The following is a 13,262-nucleotide window of genomic DNA, read 5'->3' on the forward strand; positions in this document are numbered from 1 at the left end:
GAGATTCTGCAACATCATAAAAAGCTATTTAAACTACAAGCTAGAGATTCAAAAAAGACTTCTACTCAAGGGCCTATTTACTGCTGCATAATTACTCAGAAACCGATTCTAGACAAAAATAAGAAGACATGTAGTCCACAGAAGAGCTGTTATTTATTTCCAACTTTAAACATTGATGGTAAAACCTTTGACTGCAAACCAATCAGATGTGGTATTTGTCCACGTGATTGAAGCACAGAACCATCAATCAAATGACAGGATTATAAAGTCTAGCAGGATTGATTATATTTAAGCTTGTTCGTACCATATTAAATATAACTGATCATTTGTGTGCATGTATTGTTTATTTTAGTGTGACTTTAAAAAAATGAAGTTAACATTTTTCTCAAGTAGCTCATCAGGGTCCTCTATTAGACTAAAACTCTCTAATTGAACCTATGAGGCAGGTTTTCTATCTTTAGTTCAAACAACATTATTGAATTTGTAGCATTTAAGAGCAACATGAGGTTTAATAACATCTTTACCTCAAGCTTCAACATAGTGATTGGCACTTTATATTTATCGTTGTTTTCTTCTTTTAAGGCAATAATATTCCAAAATGGAGATAATTTGTGTTTAGTCATGTAACCCTATAAAACCTTTATCTTACACCATCTTTGATAACTCATCAGCCTCACACACAAGCAGAAAGTGCAAAGAACTGTTGCAGACTGTGGCAAACATTTTCAAGCTACAGTTTGTCTATTTTCTTTCTACAAGCATGTCCACACGTCTCAAATTGCTACTTGGCTTGTTAAAAGAACGAGCTCACAGACGTCAACAGGGGGAGACGTGCACTGGCACAGAACAGTGTTTAGCTAGTTATCCTGACAGCTGTAGCACTTGTCAGTGTTTGTTAGTTCCGATGCTGGAAGAGTCAGCTTCCTTAATAACACTAACATAACAGTCTATCTTCTTATTAGCCTGTTTACTGGAGCAAGTCTGCTCACAAACACGGACATCGACCGACCTCCTCAGAGGCCTGGACACATCTTCTTTCAAGTTTTCTTTTTTTTCCCCCAAAAATAAAAGCCCATGAGTATTGAATTTTAAAATACGTTTGACAATTATCTTGTTGAAGAAAAGGGAAATAACTTTTTCCGATTTTCAGTTGGACTTTTACATTGATGTATCTCCAGATAATGGAGGTCTCGCTGCAACAACAATGATCCCTTATTCCTCCTCGGTTGTGTGGTTTGTATGATATGGCACACAACACGCACAACGCACACTCTGACACACATTTTCAGCCACACATTTTTTTAGACTTGTCTAGCTCCATGACCCTGAACTGTGACAAGGTCTCCACAAGAGATGGCACCCAAAGGAAGTGGCCCCATACTGTCCACATAGATCTGCTCACAGGCCAACATACATGACAGCAGCCCCACACATGCAAACACAGAGTTATACAATCACTATGACAACAGAGTGAGAAGCATCTTCTCGGCCAAATAAATCAGAGTAAAACATAATTATCTCTGGAATCGCGTTTGTTTGAGTCGACTAAGTCCAGTGTGTGTTTTTGTGTAACGTCAGACAGTCTTTGCTACGTTTGTATTAATAGAACAGTACAACAGTAAGGCACATTCAGACTATTACTTGCCTTGTTGGTATCAATTTTAACTGTCTTTGAGCGCCCTGTTGGTGCTGCTTTCTTGTTATGTAAGGAAACATTTGCAGAGCCAGGAATAGCTCACGCCTACTCTGCTGAAGTGTAGTCCCGCTGAAGTAAGAAGCACCACTACAAGCTTTGTTTTAGCTCCACATCAGGCGAAACCAGCTCTGTCTCCTGCTGTACAGATGGAGCTGACCAACTCGCACGTACCTGGAGGCTCTTCTATTTAAAAGAAAAAAGAAAAAAAAAGAGTATTTCTGCTCCTTCTTGTAATAACTGTGAACCTTTGTGTCGTTTTCAGATCGGCTACTGGAATGAGTACGAAAAATTTGTATATATTATGGATCAGCAGGTCACCAACGAGTCCTCTTCTGTGGAAAACCGAACAATTGTGGTCACTACTATTATGGTACACTCTCAAGCAGGTTTTAAGTGTTTCACCTCAAGAATTTCTGCCACTCAAGGTCAAGGTGTCCATTGTTGCAATCTGTCCTGGGAGGGTAGAATTATTTTGTTTTGAGTTGCTTTCCATCCACTCACTACATGTTGAAACAGTCGATTCACAAAGAGTGTTTCAACTGTATCCGTGTGGGTGCCAAAGCATTTTAGTTTTTTTATTATACGGTGGGCTGTTGTAGTAGTGACATCACAATAACGGCATTGGTAACGATAACGTTAGCGATAGGCACCATCAGTGTTTTCACATTCAGTGCATACGTAAGTAAACACGTTTCCCTCTCATTAGGTAAACTGTCGGTGAAGCTAGAGACATGAAATGATCTGCAGCATGAGGAGGTCGTAAACAACCAAAGGCTGCAAACCTTTGGCTGTTTAACCCTTAGTCTACATTTGTTTCAACTTTGGCACTGAAATAATGTAACTGCTAAAACCAGTGCTTCCAGTAGGTCAGGCTCAGGGCTAGACGCAGTGATAGTTAGAGGTTAGTCACCATCAGCCATTTTAAATGTAAGATAAGGTACGCCTTATCTTACATTTAAAGCCATGGCCTCTCGTTCCTTCTGACTCTGCCTATTATGTTTTCATCGTAGGCAAATTCAGAATGTGATAGTCATACATTTTCATTTCAATGTCTAGAAACTCATTTATCCTCATGAGCAGGTAGGAAGGAAACAAACAGAAGAGTAGTGTCACTGCATTATTTTCTCACTGCCAGGCACGCCTTTGGTTTGAATAAAGACGACTTTTATTTCAGACACATCTCGGTCATGTCATTAACTTCATGTTGCTTTTCTTGCATTTCATAACTTTAAAGCAAATATTCATATCCAATGAAAGTTCCTCCTGTTATTACAGGGCTGTGATTCTTTCATTTCTTTTTCTTTTATTACATAACACATGACTGAAGAACGTAAGAGAAGTTAAAGAAGGATTAGATCAAACTGTAAATGTTAAACTGCTTAAAGCATCACACAAGAGTCTCCTCTGTTGATGACTTTGTCATCGGCTAAAATAACCTTTGAATTTTCACGTTGACGACATGTAAGAGTGTAAATCCCCATGCTGAATCTCCTCAAGGTCACATCAGGTCATCTAGAGGAGGTTTGGCAACAGATGTGCATAAAATCTTGGAGGAATTACATGATATTTTATTTAAATCCGAGGCAAAAAGGTCAAGTGGAAAGGTTAAACAATAAAACAAAAGAAAAAGCAGATTATTTTATTGTCATGATAGTAAAGAATTCAGTAAAGAATATTCAATAAGTATGACTTCTAACTTGGTCATACAACTACTCTTCTGAAGTGGCTAACATTCTATGTGCTTAGTATTAGTTTGATGAATGAATTAGATGATCTCTGTGCTCACTGACGTTTACTTCATGAACTGGAAAAGTGCTCCATTCAACTTCTCCTTGCTCTCTGTGCCACGTTGGCCTGAAGCACATGCATCCCCGCTTATCGCCCATTTCCACTGATTAAGGTGGTGGATGCTGTAAGCATGAGGGAGTCCTGGCATCCCGCTTTACCTCCTCTCTTTTAAATGTGTTAGATGCTTTTCTCCTGAGCTGGCCCTTTTGCCCTCTTTACTGCTGCAGCGGCCTGCTTCTCTAGTCCCCTGATAACATGCCTGTAAATGAAGCTGCGTAGATCCTTTAGCCTCTGCTTTGTCAGTCTGTCTTACAATGTTCCCCACATCTGTGTGTGTTTGTCACCCCGGCATGTGTGCATGAAACAGTACCAAATGAAGGCCTCGTTTGACCCTCGATGCCTGTCCTGTCTACATGTGTGTGTGTTTTTTTTCTGCAATGAACTTAAAACTCTGTCTAATTAACAGGAAGCTCCGTATGTGATGTACAAGAAAAACTATATGACGGCGGACGGGAATGACAGATATGAGGGTTACTGTGTCGATTTAGCTTCTGAAATAGCAAAACATGTGGGCATAAAATATAAGCTGTCTGTAGTTCCCGATGGGAAGTACGGAGCCAGGGACCCTGAGACAAAGACGTGGAACGGGATGGTGGGTGAACTGGTCTATGGGGTAAGTGTCAGTCTTCATTTGTAGCTTATAAGGGGGAGGGGATAACTGTGTATATCTCTTATCTTTGCAACATTTAAACCCTCCTATTTATTCATATTAATGGAAGTATTAGAAATGTCTTGAATTATCACCATCATCACACAGAAATTTGAATTTTTATTAAACTTACTCAGGCTCTTTCTTATCAAAACAACCAGGTATAGAATGCAGTATCAAACCAGCCAAGAGAGTTTCTTCATTCCCTGTCTACCAAAAATGCAATTATTCTGTGATGGTTATGCAAAGCAAAAACAGAAAACATCTAAAACATGAATGTAACTTGTACTTTGTGCTTTCGGTCAAAGAAGTTGTGTACATCTCTTTGTCAAGGCTTTAATAATTTGGACTGGTGTTTATCATGCAGCTCAGGGTTTGATTGCATTTGAACTTGAGCTTTAACAAGAAGATTGCATTTTTGATGAGACCTCAGATGCTAAATGGATGAATAAATAAATGTCAAATGACAGACAAGAATCGAATAAAAATCTGCGTGCAGACAGTGTTTCAGTGCAGGGTCTCTAATGAATCACCTGTAGTTCCTACGGTTATGACTATTTTATGACCGCCTACCCGATACGAATAGCTCGGACAGGAAGAGGTGTTTAAGTTTAGTCACAACCACCCCTCCACCACAGTGAGCTGATAATTGATGAGCCTGTCAGGCGTTGCAGAGGATCTGATGGAAGGGAATTTAACAGGCTGATTCACATTTCATGGACTGCTTACTTAAGCTCCTCCATCTCTTTCTTTTCAACCCCTTGCTTGATTCATGGAGGAGATTTGGATGGAGACAAAGACTTAAGCTTACACAAATGCTGAGTGACTCATTTTCATATGGCAGATTCCCTCTCGCAGGTCTGCTATTCAGTATATTCCAAGCTGCTGTTTTTCACCGTCTCCAATCTGTTTACGCCATGAATTCACTTTTAAAGCTGAATGCTTGGCTATGTTTATACGGGATTATAAGGCAGTGTGACTTAAATATATAGTCATGGTTATTCTTTGAGTCTATGTTTGTAAAACATTTCCTATAATTACAGATGGGTGATGAAACCATCTCAACAAGGGATTGCGATTAAATGTACCTTAAACATTTATACCTTAGACTTAATTTGGATGGATCAATCAGCCTATCAGGCAGCAGACATAGCCACAACAGCGAGTCAACAGTTTCAATTTTTGCTTGAGAATACATATCCAAGTACACACCCACTCTCCACTAGAAGCATTGTTTAAGCTGCTTTTATCCTTCAAAGATGAGGTTATTATTGACAAATCAAGGTAACATAATTTCACTCGGTTGGTTTTTAGTGGCAGCTCTGCTAGCAGCCCCCTTACCAGACATCCTATATCTGCAGAAGATAATCGTAAAAGACTTGGCTTATGAACCTAAAACAAGATAAACCAGTTTGCTCAAACAGATCTGTTTGCTTTAGAGAAGTGAAGACATCTGGGAAAAGAAAAAAAGAAACAAGACTACTACTTTTACGCAGCAGCTCAGCTTGCAGACCCCACCTGAGTCCTCTTTCTCTAGAGACACTTATAACTTCTTACTTGTTTCATAAATAGAATAAAGGATACAGCTTTAAAAAACTTGAGCGCTAGTTACTTGTTAGATTCTAAAGCGTTAGCTAAGCGGTGTCTAACAGGAATCATCCGTTATCATTAAACTCCTCAGACTGGCAGCATTACCAAGTCATATCATGATGCCTATATTGATCAGTACCTTTACTAAATCCTTGTTTAGGTTTTATTTGGTGTGTTCTGTAAGACTAAATACCTTTGTGCCTGTTTCCATTTTCACAGAGAGCTGACATAGCCGTGGCACCGCTAACGATAACGTTGGTTCGGGAAGAGGTGATAGACTTCTCCAAGCCTTTTATGAGCTTAGGAATCTCCATTATGATAAAGAAGCCTCAAAAGTCCAAGCCAGGGGTGTTTTCCTTCCTGGACCCTTTGGCCTATGAGATCTGGATGTGTATAGTTTTTGCCTATATTGGCGTCAGTGTGGTGCTCTTCCTGGTGAGCCGCTTCAGCCCATATGAGTGGCATCTGGACGAGAATGATGAGGTCAAAGACCCTCAGAGCCCCCCAGACCCTCCGAATGACTTTGGGATTTTTAATAGCCTGTGGTTCTCCCTGGGTGCCTTCATGCAGCAAGGATGCGATATCTCACCAAGGTTTGTTGTTGTGTTCACTCTCCACCACCTCTCAGTTGTCCTCGTCATCACTCTGCATTTTATGGTCCCATGCGTAGCTTCATTTCCATCCTGCCATGGTGCATATAGGTTATTTTGAGCTTTGCTGCTGTCCATCTGACCTCATGCTTCACTTCACTGCACCATCCTCCCATTTCTTTCTCACCGTGCATCTATTTGTTTTTAAGCTGCATGCCGGCAGAGATGCTTTGCATCCACAAAATAACTTATATTCACCATGCTGAGGGCTGTAAAATGCACAGGGGTCATTACATTTCACTCAGAGCAGCTGCTTCCATTTCTCATGACTCTTGGAGGGCTACCGTGTTTTTGCTGCATGTCCCATTTTACGGTCATCAACTTGGTGCATATAATGCATTTTGTGCAGCACCATTACGGCGTCATGTGTATTCCCATCACAATGGCCACTCAGTCATTCCCTCATCTCTTCCATCCATCCATCCATCTCTTTTCTCATCAATGTTGTGACTCCAGACTTCTTCTTCAAGGATTCTTGCCTCATTCATCCTTTCATCCATGGACTTTGGAACGTTGTAAAAACATTGGTTTGTAAAAGCTGTGACAAAATCAAAAGTGTGAAGGAGTGTGTGAATGACCAGACCATGTAAAAGGGTTTCACATTTATTACAGATAACTAGCAGACCATTAGGATGTCAGCGTGGTTAGTTTTCTTATAAATAAACTGAGAGACATGATATCTGCATGTGACAGTTCTGATGATGCTAGCAAAACATAAAGTCAGGAAGGCAGGCAAGTCTGAAGTTGAGCCTGACTTCAGTGTTTTTTTGGAGATGTTCAGAGAGAGAAGCTTCTGCAGTATAATATATCAGTGACAAAAATCAATTAAGTAGCAAATGAGGGATCTTATTACTGCTCTAAGTAGCAGCAGTTTTTGAATAGAAACTGCTGATTCTATCATTTTGCTGAACAGTTCAACATTTCCCTACAGCAGTTTCCAGATCAATGCAGTCACCATGAGAGGATGAGTGCATTTGCTGATGTCTTCACATTTATCATACCTACAGTAATCTGTGGTGTCTCTTTTTTTGGCTCCAACTTTGCCTTTGGCCCAGATAAGTTAAGACCAACTCACTGACCTCAACTTGATGTTATTGTTAATATTTTCCCCAAATAAAAGTCATTTATAGATAAGACTTCCACAAAATCTGCCACGAATTACAGCCTGTCTGAAACTTTGATGAGTGAGTGCACATTTTAATGGAATTTCTGAAGGACACACAAAATATAGATGGCATGAAAGTGCTACAGGGAAAGCATAAATACATAAATATGCTGCAAAACAATATATTATGAGCATCTGCTGTGCAGTGATGCTGTGAAAATGGATCCTTGTTTGAAATGGGATGTATGACTTTGTCTGAGCAGCACAGTCAAGTGAAATATGTTTGGGATCGACAAGTTTGGGGTCGTACCAGAGAGAAAACTTGTATTTAGATATATCCCATGTGACCCCAGGACTGCCCTCAGAGACACAGATTTAAATTCACAGCCTTAACACTGATGTGGAAACTGTAGAGAATGGTTTAAGGACCAGTGAGCAGGATGGAACTATCTGTGTGGCAGACTGGTATGGTTCATCACTCCCAGACTTCAGGAGGAGAGAGGTTGTCATGGTGCTTTTACTTCAGACAAAAGTAAACTTCAGTTTCTGTCCTCTCTGATCCAAGTTTGTGTTGGAGTGTTACATTTTCCAACAGAAAGAGGCATTCAGAATCTTTCAAATACCTGAAACAAACACAGGCTGCAGCTTTAAACTAACGAGTAAATATGCATTCTGTCTAAAAGTCAGATGTTTACTGCTCATCGGTAACCACAGACCAGGACCGGCCAAATACAAAATGTTCACTCAGTAAAGGATCATTCAGGCTTAGTTTTAAGCCAAAGTCGTTTGGATCTGCCGGCTGATGGATCTAATGGATTTAGGCTCCTGTTGGGCTCACTCGATTTAACTCCAAAATTAATGCATTTATATTAATTCAATGAGGCTTATTATAACTTTTCATCAGTTGTAATGGCAGCTGTAGTGAGTTAATTTCTTTAAAGAGGATTTAAGTGATAGCTTTTAACACAAGGGGAATGCAGATGATACCGCAGTCCTCTTCCCTTAATTGGTAGGCAATTTTTCCAGAAGTTGAAAGTGTAAAAAATTAGGAACCAAACACCAAAGACACAATAGAAATCCATCACTCTTCCCTTTCCCATATGTAGACAAGAGCACGCTGCCCTCATATCTCCCTGTCTGCTCTCTTCCTGCTCTCAGGTCTCTGTCGGGCCGGATTGTCGGAGGAGTGTGGTGGTTCTTCACCCTCATCATCATCTCCTCCTACACGGCTAACCTGGCTGCCTTCCTCACTGTGGAGAGGATGGTGTCTCCCATCGAGAGTGCTGAGGACCTGGCCAAGCAGACAGAGATCGCCTATGGGACGTTAGACTCAGGCTCCACCAAGGAGTTCTTTAGGGTGAGTGTCTCAGCTGGCTGAACGAGGTTCCCTCCAACACAAGTTAATGTTGGCTGAGGTACAGAGATGAAGAGTCTCTGGAGCTTCCCTCTGGGATTTTGATTTATTACCTGCCAGGTAATGAATCAAACGAATAATCAATGAAAAAGAAGGTCTAGATAGTATTTCTACCTGATACAGCACATCCAAATGACTAATACTTCAAAATCACTGGATTAATTCAGTGTTTCATTAAACAGAGATGTGAAGTGTTTTAATAAAATAAATTAAATATCACTAAAGGACTTAACAGCTAAAAGACGATGGAATGCATTTGTTTGTAAAGGGATTTAAAAGATGTTTGTGATGGATATCTGAGACGAGCTTTTCAGAGCAGATTATAACCTCTTTTGCAAGTCCCACAAAACTAAACTAACCTTTTAAACATTATGAAGTCTGTTATCAGCTCTTATCCATTTTGTCCAAAAGATTAACTTCCACTCTTACCATCAAAACCAAAAATGTTCAACACTTTCTGTCAACAGAAATAATAATACAGCTTTTGAACCTCAACAATTATTCTCTTCCGTCATCCAAAAACCAGTAGCCATGACTAAACTCTGATTAGCCTCTCTGTGCCTCCGCTAATATGCAGATTGTTTTTTTATCTTTGTAAAACTAAAGTGCTGCCAAAGCAATGCTGCATATTTTCTCATCAAGGTCACACAGAGTATAAATGTTTTATTATGACTACTCATTAAAACAGTAACAGTTTTGTGTGAGTTAGAGTTAGCCATCTTAAAAGAAGGTGAAAAAAAGTAAAAGTTTTTTTAAATAAAGTAAATCATTTTGAGGCGTGTACTTACATTTTTCAAATTCTGCATCAAATGTGGTCGATGTCGTTTTGCTGCCCACGTCTTTGAGTTCTATAATGAATGATGTGAAATGACAGTCCAGTATGATTATCGGGCTTATTTGTCTATGTGTCTGTAACTTTTGTAAAACAAAACAACTTTCAAGTGGGGCTACAAGATGTCATTATAATTCCAATTTGTGGGCTTCCGTCGCAGAACTGAAATCATAAGACGACGTCCTATTTCTCGGGAAAATGGAAATGTCATTCACATCCAGCGTCCTGCTCTGAGCTGTGTCTATTTTTAGTGCGAGTCCGCCTCTTGGTGTGATTGCCCTGAGTGAGTCTGAGACATTTAATAAATACAAACTCTGGACTCACTTACTGTAGCCCCGAGCACAGTGTGTCGGTTCAGAATCCGCCTCAGTCCACAGGGAATTACAAAATCCCATCATACAATTTTTACATACTCTTCTGAGATTTACCGGCAGATTTGTGTTCACAATACAGTGAGGAGAGAACAGCGTGTTTCTGTCTGCTGGCTTCGGTTATTTGCTCTGTTTAACCCTCACTGTTTCTTGGCATATCTCGCAGGACGAAAGGCAGAAAACAAAACAGGAGAGAAACATCTTGCTAATGTTTTTGCCTGTAGGATGAAAGATTTTCTGACTGTGGTTAATAGGGGAGAGGAACGATTTTGCCGGGATGTGACCGAGTGGAGACATGTAATGTTTCTGTGACCAGAATCGTTTATGGAGGCGTTCAAGCAGAACAGCCTGGTCTGCTATGTCAAGCACCACTGAGGTCTAAAAGCATTGAAATGGAGCAATCACCATGATTAGTGTGGAGGAGGTCATCTGTAACTCACTGTCTCCTGCACTGCAATGCTTTCAAACTTTACTTCTGAAAAATGTGGCTCTTCAGGAAAGACTTAATTTTCACCAGAGGAATAATCCAATGAAGGGCAAAATGTGTTGAAAAGGACGAGAGTGCAGTAGAATTCATTGTATATATCATTTTAAACTTGCTTCAAACACCGATTTTAATTAAAAAGACATCCATGGGATAGATGAACATTTAACATTAGTCTAATATTCCTTATGTATTTTACTCCTTTGCTATTGTTTAATGATGTGTAAAGGGCAGTGTTGCTTCTAGCTGCCAGGAAATGCAAAAAAAAAATCCAAAATGCAGCTGATACTACCCCCTGAATTGTACTTGTTTCTTCTTCACTTAAACGATAATTCTGTTTTGAGACTAGGACTCTTTCAGTGTACAGAGCCAGGCCAAACAATAAAGATAATAATCATTTCACATAAACACATTCAGTCGGATTAGCTGTTTAAACACTGATAATAAGAGTAGACTTAATTTATCCACACTGGCTTTGGAGGGAAACCTTCTATCAGCTAATGGGTATGTGTCTCCACATCAGTATAGAGTCTGAAAAAATCATAACATATCTGTAGTTGTCATGACTACAGGGACAGACAGAATATTCATTATTAAGGTTTGTTGGAGCTGTGTTGTGTTTAAGTTTCACCGCCTTTGTCACAAATAACGATGTTAGCTTCCTGTTGAACGTAAGCAGAGGTTGAAGTAAACAAAGCAGACATCTGCAAGCACATGTAGACAACCTTAAAATACTTCTTTGACATGTCTTTTCACCCACTTTATTAAATTACTTTTTTGGGGCTTCCTGATGAATCATTACATTAAAGCGGCTCCATAAGCAGCTGCGGATGTGCTAATCCTCACTGTTGGCAGGATGTGATTAGTCAAAGGTGCTCCTGAGGAGATAATTGACAGGCCTGTAGTCACTTCATCCTGAGTGACACATATTCTGCCTTTCTTCGTCAAACTCGAAATATCTGTGCAGAGGAGCAGGGGTTGTTGAAATGTGATGATTCAAAGCTAATGATTAATCAGAGCTGTAAAGTGATCTTTTTAATGCAGATCATACAGCCCCCTCAATGCAAATGATATATGAGTCTTCTTTCTTGGTGCTTTATTAAATACATTTGAGCTTTATAATTTGTATCCTCAGCTAGATCATCTGTTTATAATATGTTCATTCAGACCATGTGAAACTTTAGAGTTAAGGAAAAATGCTCATTAACTTTCTGACAGTAAGATCAGAGAGGACAATGAGATAGTAAGCTTAATTTAGTTTAGTTTAGTTTATATAGACTTTAGGAGAAGGGCAAACAGCTGGTGAGTCCTTTTGCATAGATATCGAATATGCCCACAAGAACATCTAAAACTTACTGAACTATATGACAGATCTTATCAGTTTCTTTTGCTTGACATGTAAAAAAGATGATTTTTTAAAAAGTGGAATTAAAAAAATGTCTCCATTAAAAAGCAAGTTCTAGTAATGGGTAGATTTTAGATCAGAAAATGGTTGAAAAAAGTGAAATTTGGAAAAGTTGTTGAAAGACGTCTCCATGAAGACGTCCTATCAATTATGTTAATATATAATCATGTATTCATGGTTAAATTGTTACTGTTAAAAATGAGACAATTCACAAATTAAGATAAATAAAACATTGAATGTGCTCTGAGCATTTGAACTGTCACATTACAATAAAAAACTGTACAAGTGGAAAATGTCAATACAAAAAAATGTACAACAAAATCTGCACTGTACCATTCACCATTAAAAAAACAACCAATAGAAAACATTTACCATCGATTAAACCTCTCTTTTGGGTTCTAACCTCCCCTCTGTGGCCTTGCTGTCCCACTTTATGACAGATTCACAAACATAAAACAGTGGACACACACTGACATTATTGACACATCAACTGGAACCCTTTTGGAGCCACGGTCCTTCATGATGAACTCAGACATGACATCATTGGTCATCAAACTGAAAGATGAGCACTAGATGTCTACAGATAATCAGAGTTAACTTGTTATTCTTTTAAAGAGATTGGGAGGGAGGACAAGAGGTGTAGGGGGTAGAGGGAGTTGATGGATAGATAGGTAGGTAGAGGTCGACAGAGGGATGGAATAAGGAAGGGAGATATTGAGCGGGGAGGGGGACAGAAAGATGTATATGGAGGGAACGACTTCCAGCCTTTATGCTAAGCTAGGCTAACAACCACTGGCTGTGACATCAAACTTAGCTTACAGACATGATATACATTGTGTGATATTGTGTTGATCTTTAAAACAAACTCTGGGAGAAAGTAAAGAAAATAATGCTTTAATTTCAAAATAAATGTCTTTATTTTCATGTTTTAAACACAATATGAATTATTTTTTCCTAAGCTCGCTTCACCTGCTTGTAGTTAAAATAAATCTATGACTTTTTGCTTTCTCCTGAGTTACTTTCTACAATCTGCTAAAGATAACTACTCTCTATTATTACTTACAGTGTTTATTCAGAGATAAAGGATCAGAATGCAAAAGTTGTAAAACAGAGCACATGTAAGAAGTAGGAAGACAAAAGCTGTATTTTTTGGCTTTAATTAAAAAGTGTGTAGGGATGACTTTCACTTTAATTACAGCTGCAACAAACGAGCCGTGC

At 39.2% G+C, this 13,262-nt stretch overlaps 1 protein-coding gene across 7 annotated transcripts in view; it reads left to right on the forward strand.

Moving 5' to 3' along the window:
- Window positions 1-13,262, forward strand: part of gria3a (glutamate receptor, ionotropic, AMPA 3a) — a 78,334-nt gene that overhangs the window by 50,696 nt on the left and 14,376 nt on the right. For all 7 annotated transcript variants that reach the window (XR_009675793.1, XM_061055492.1, XM_061055491.1 and 4 more), the window contains exons 9-12: window positions 1,959-2,066; window positions 3,951-4,157; window positions 6,003-6,376; window positions 8,697-8,895. Coding sequence is in view for 6 of the 7 variants with exons in the window: in XM_061055492.1 (XP_060911475.1) it covers window positions 1,959-2,066; window positions 3,951-4,157; window positions 6,003-6,376; window positions 8,697-8,895 (888 nt within the window). In the remaining variant the exon portion in view is untranslated. The remainder of the gene's footprint in view (window positions 1-1,958; window positions 2,067-3,950; window positions 4,158-6,002; window positions 6,377-8,696; window positions 8,896-13,262) is intronic.

Source organism: Labrus mixtus, chromosome 14, assembly GCF_963584025.1.
Source record: "Labrus mixtus chromosome 14, fLabMix1.1, whole genome shotgun sequence".
Taxonomy (NCBI): Eukaryota; Metazoa; Chordata; class Actinopteri; order Labriformes; family Labridae; genus Labrus; species Labrus mixtus.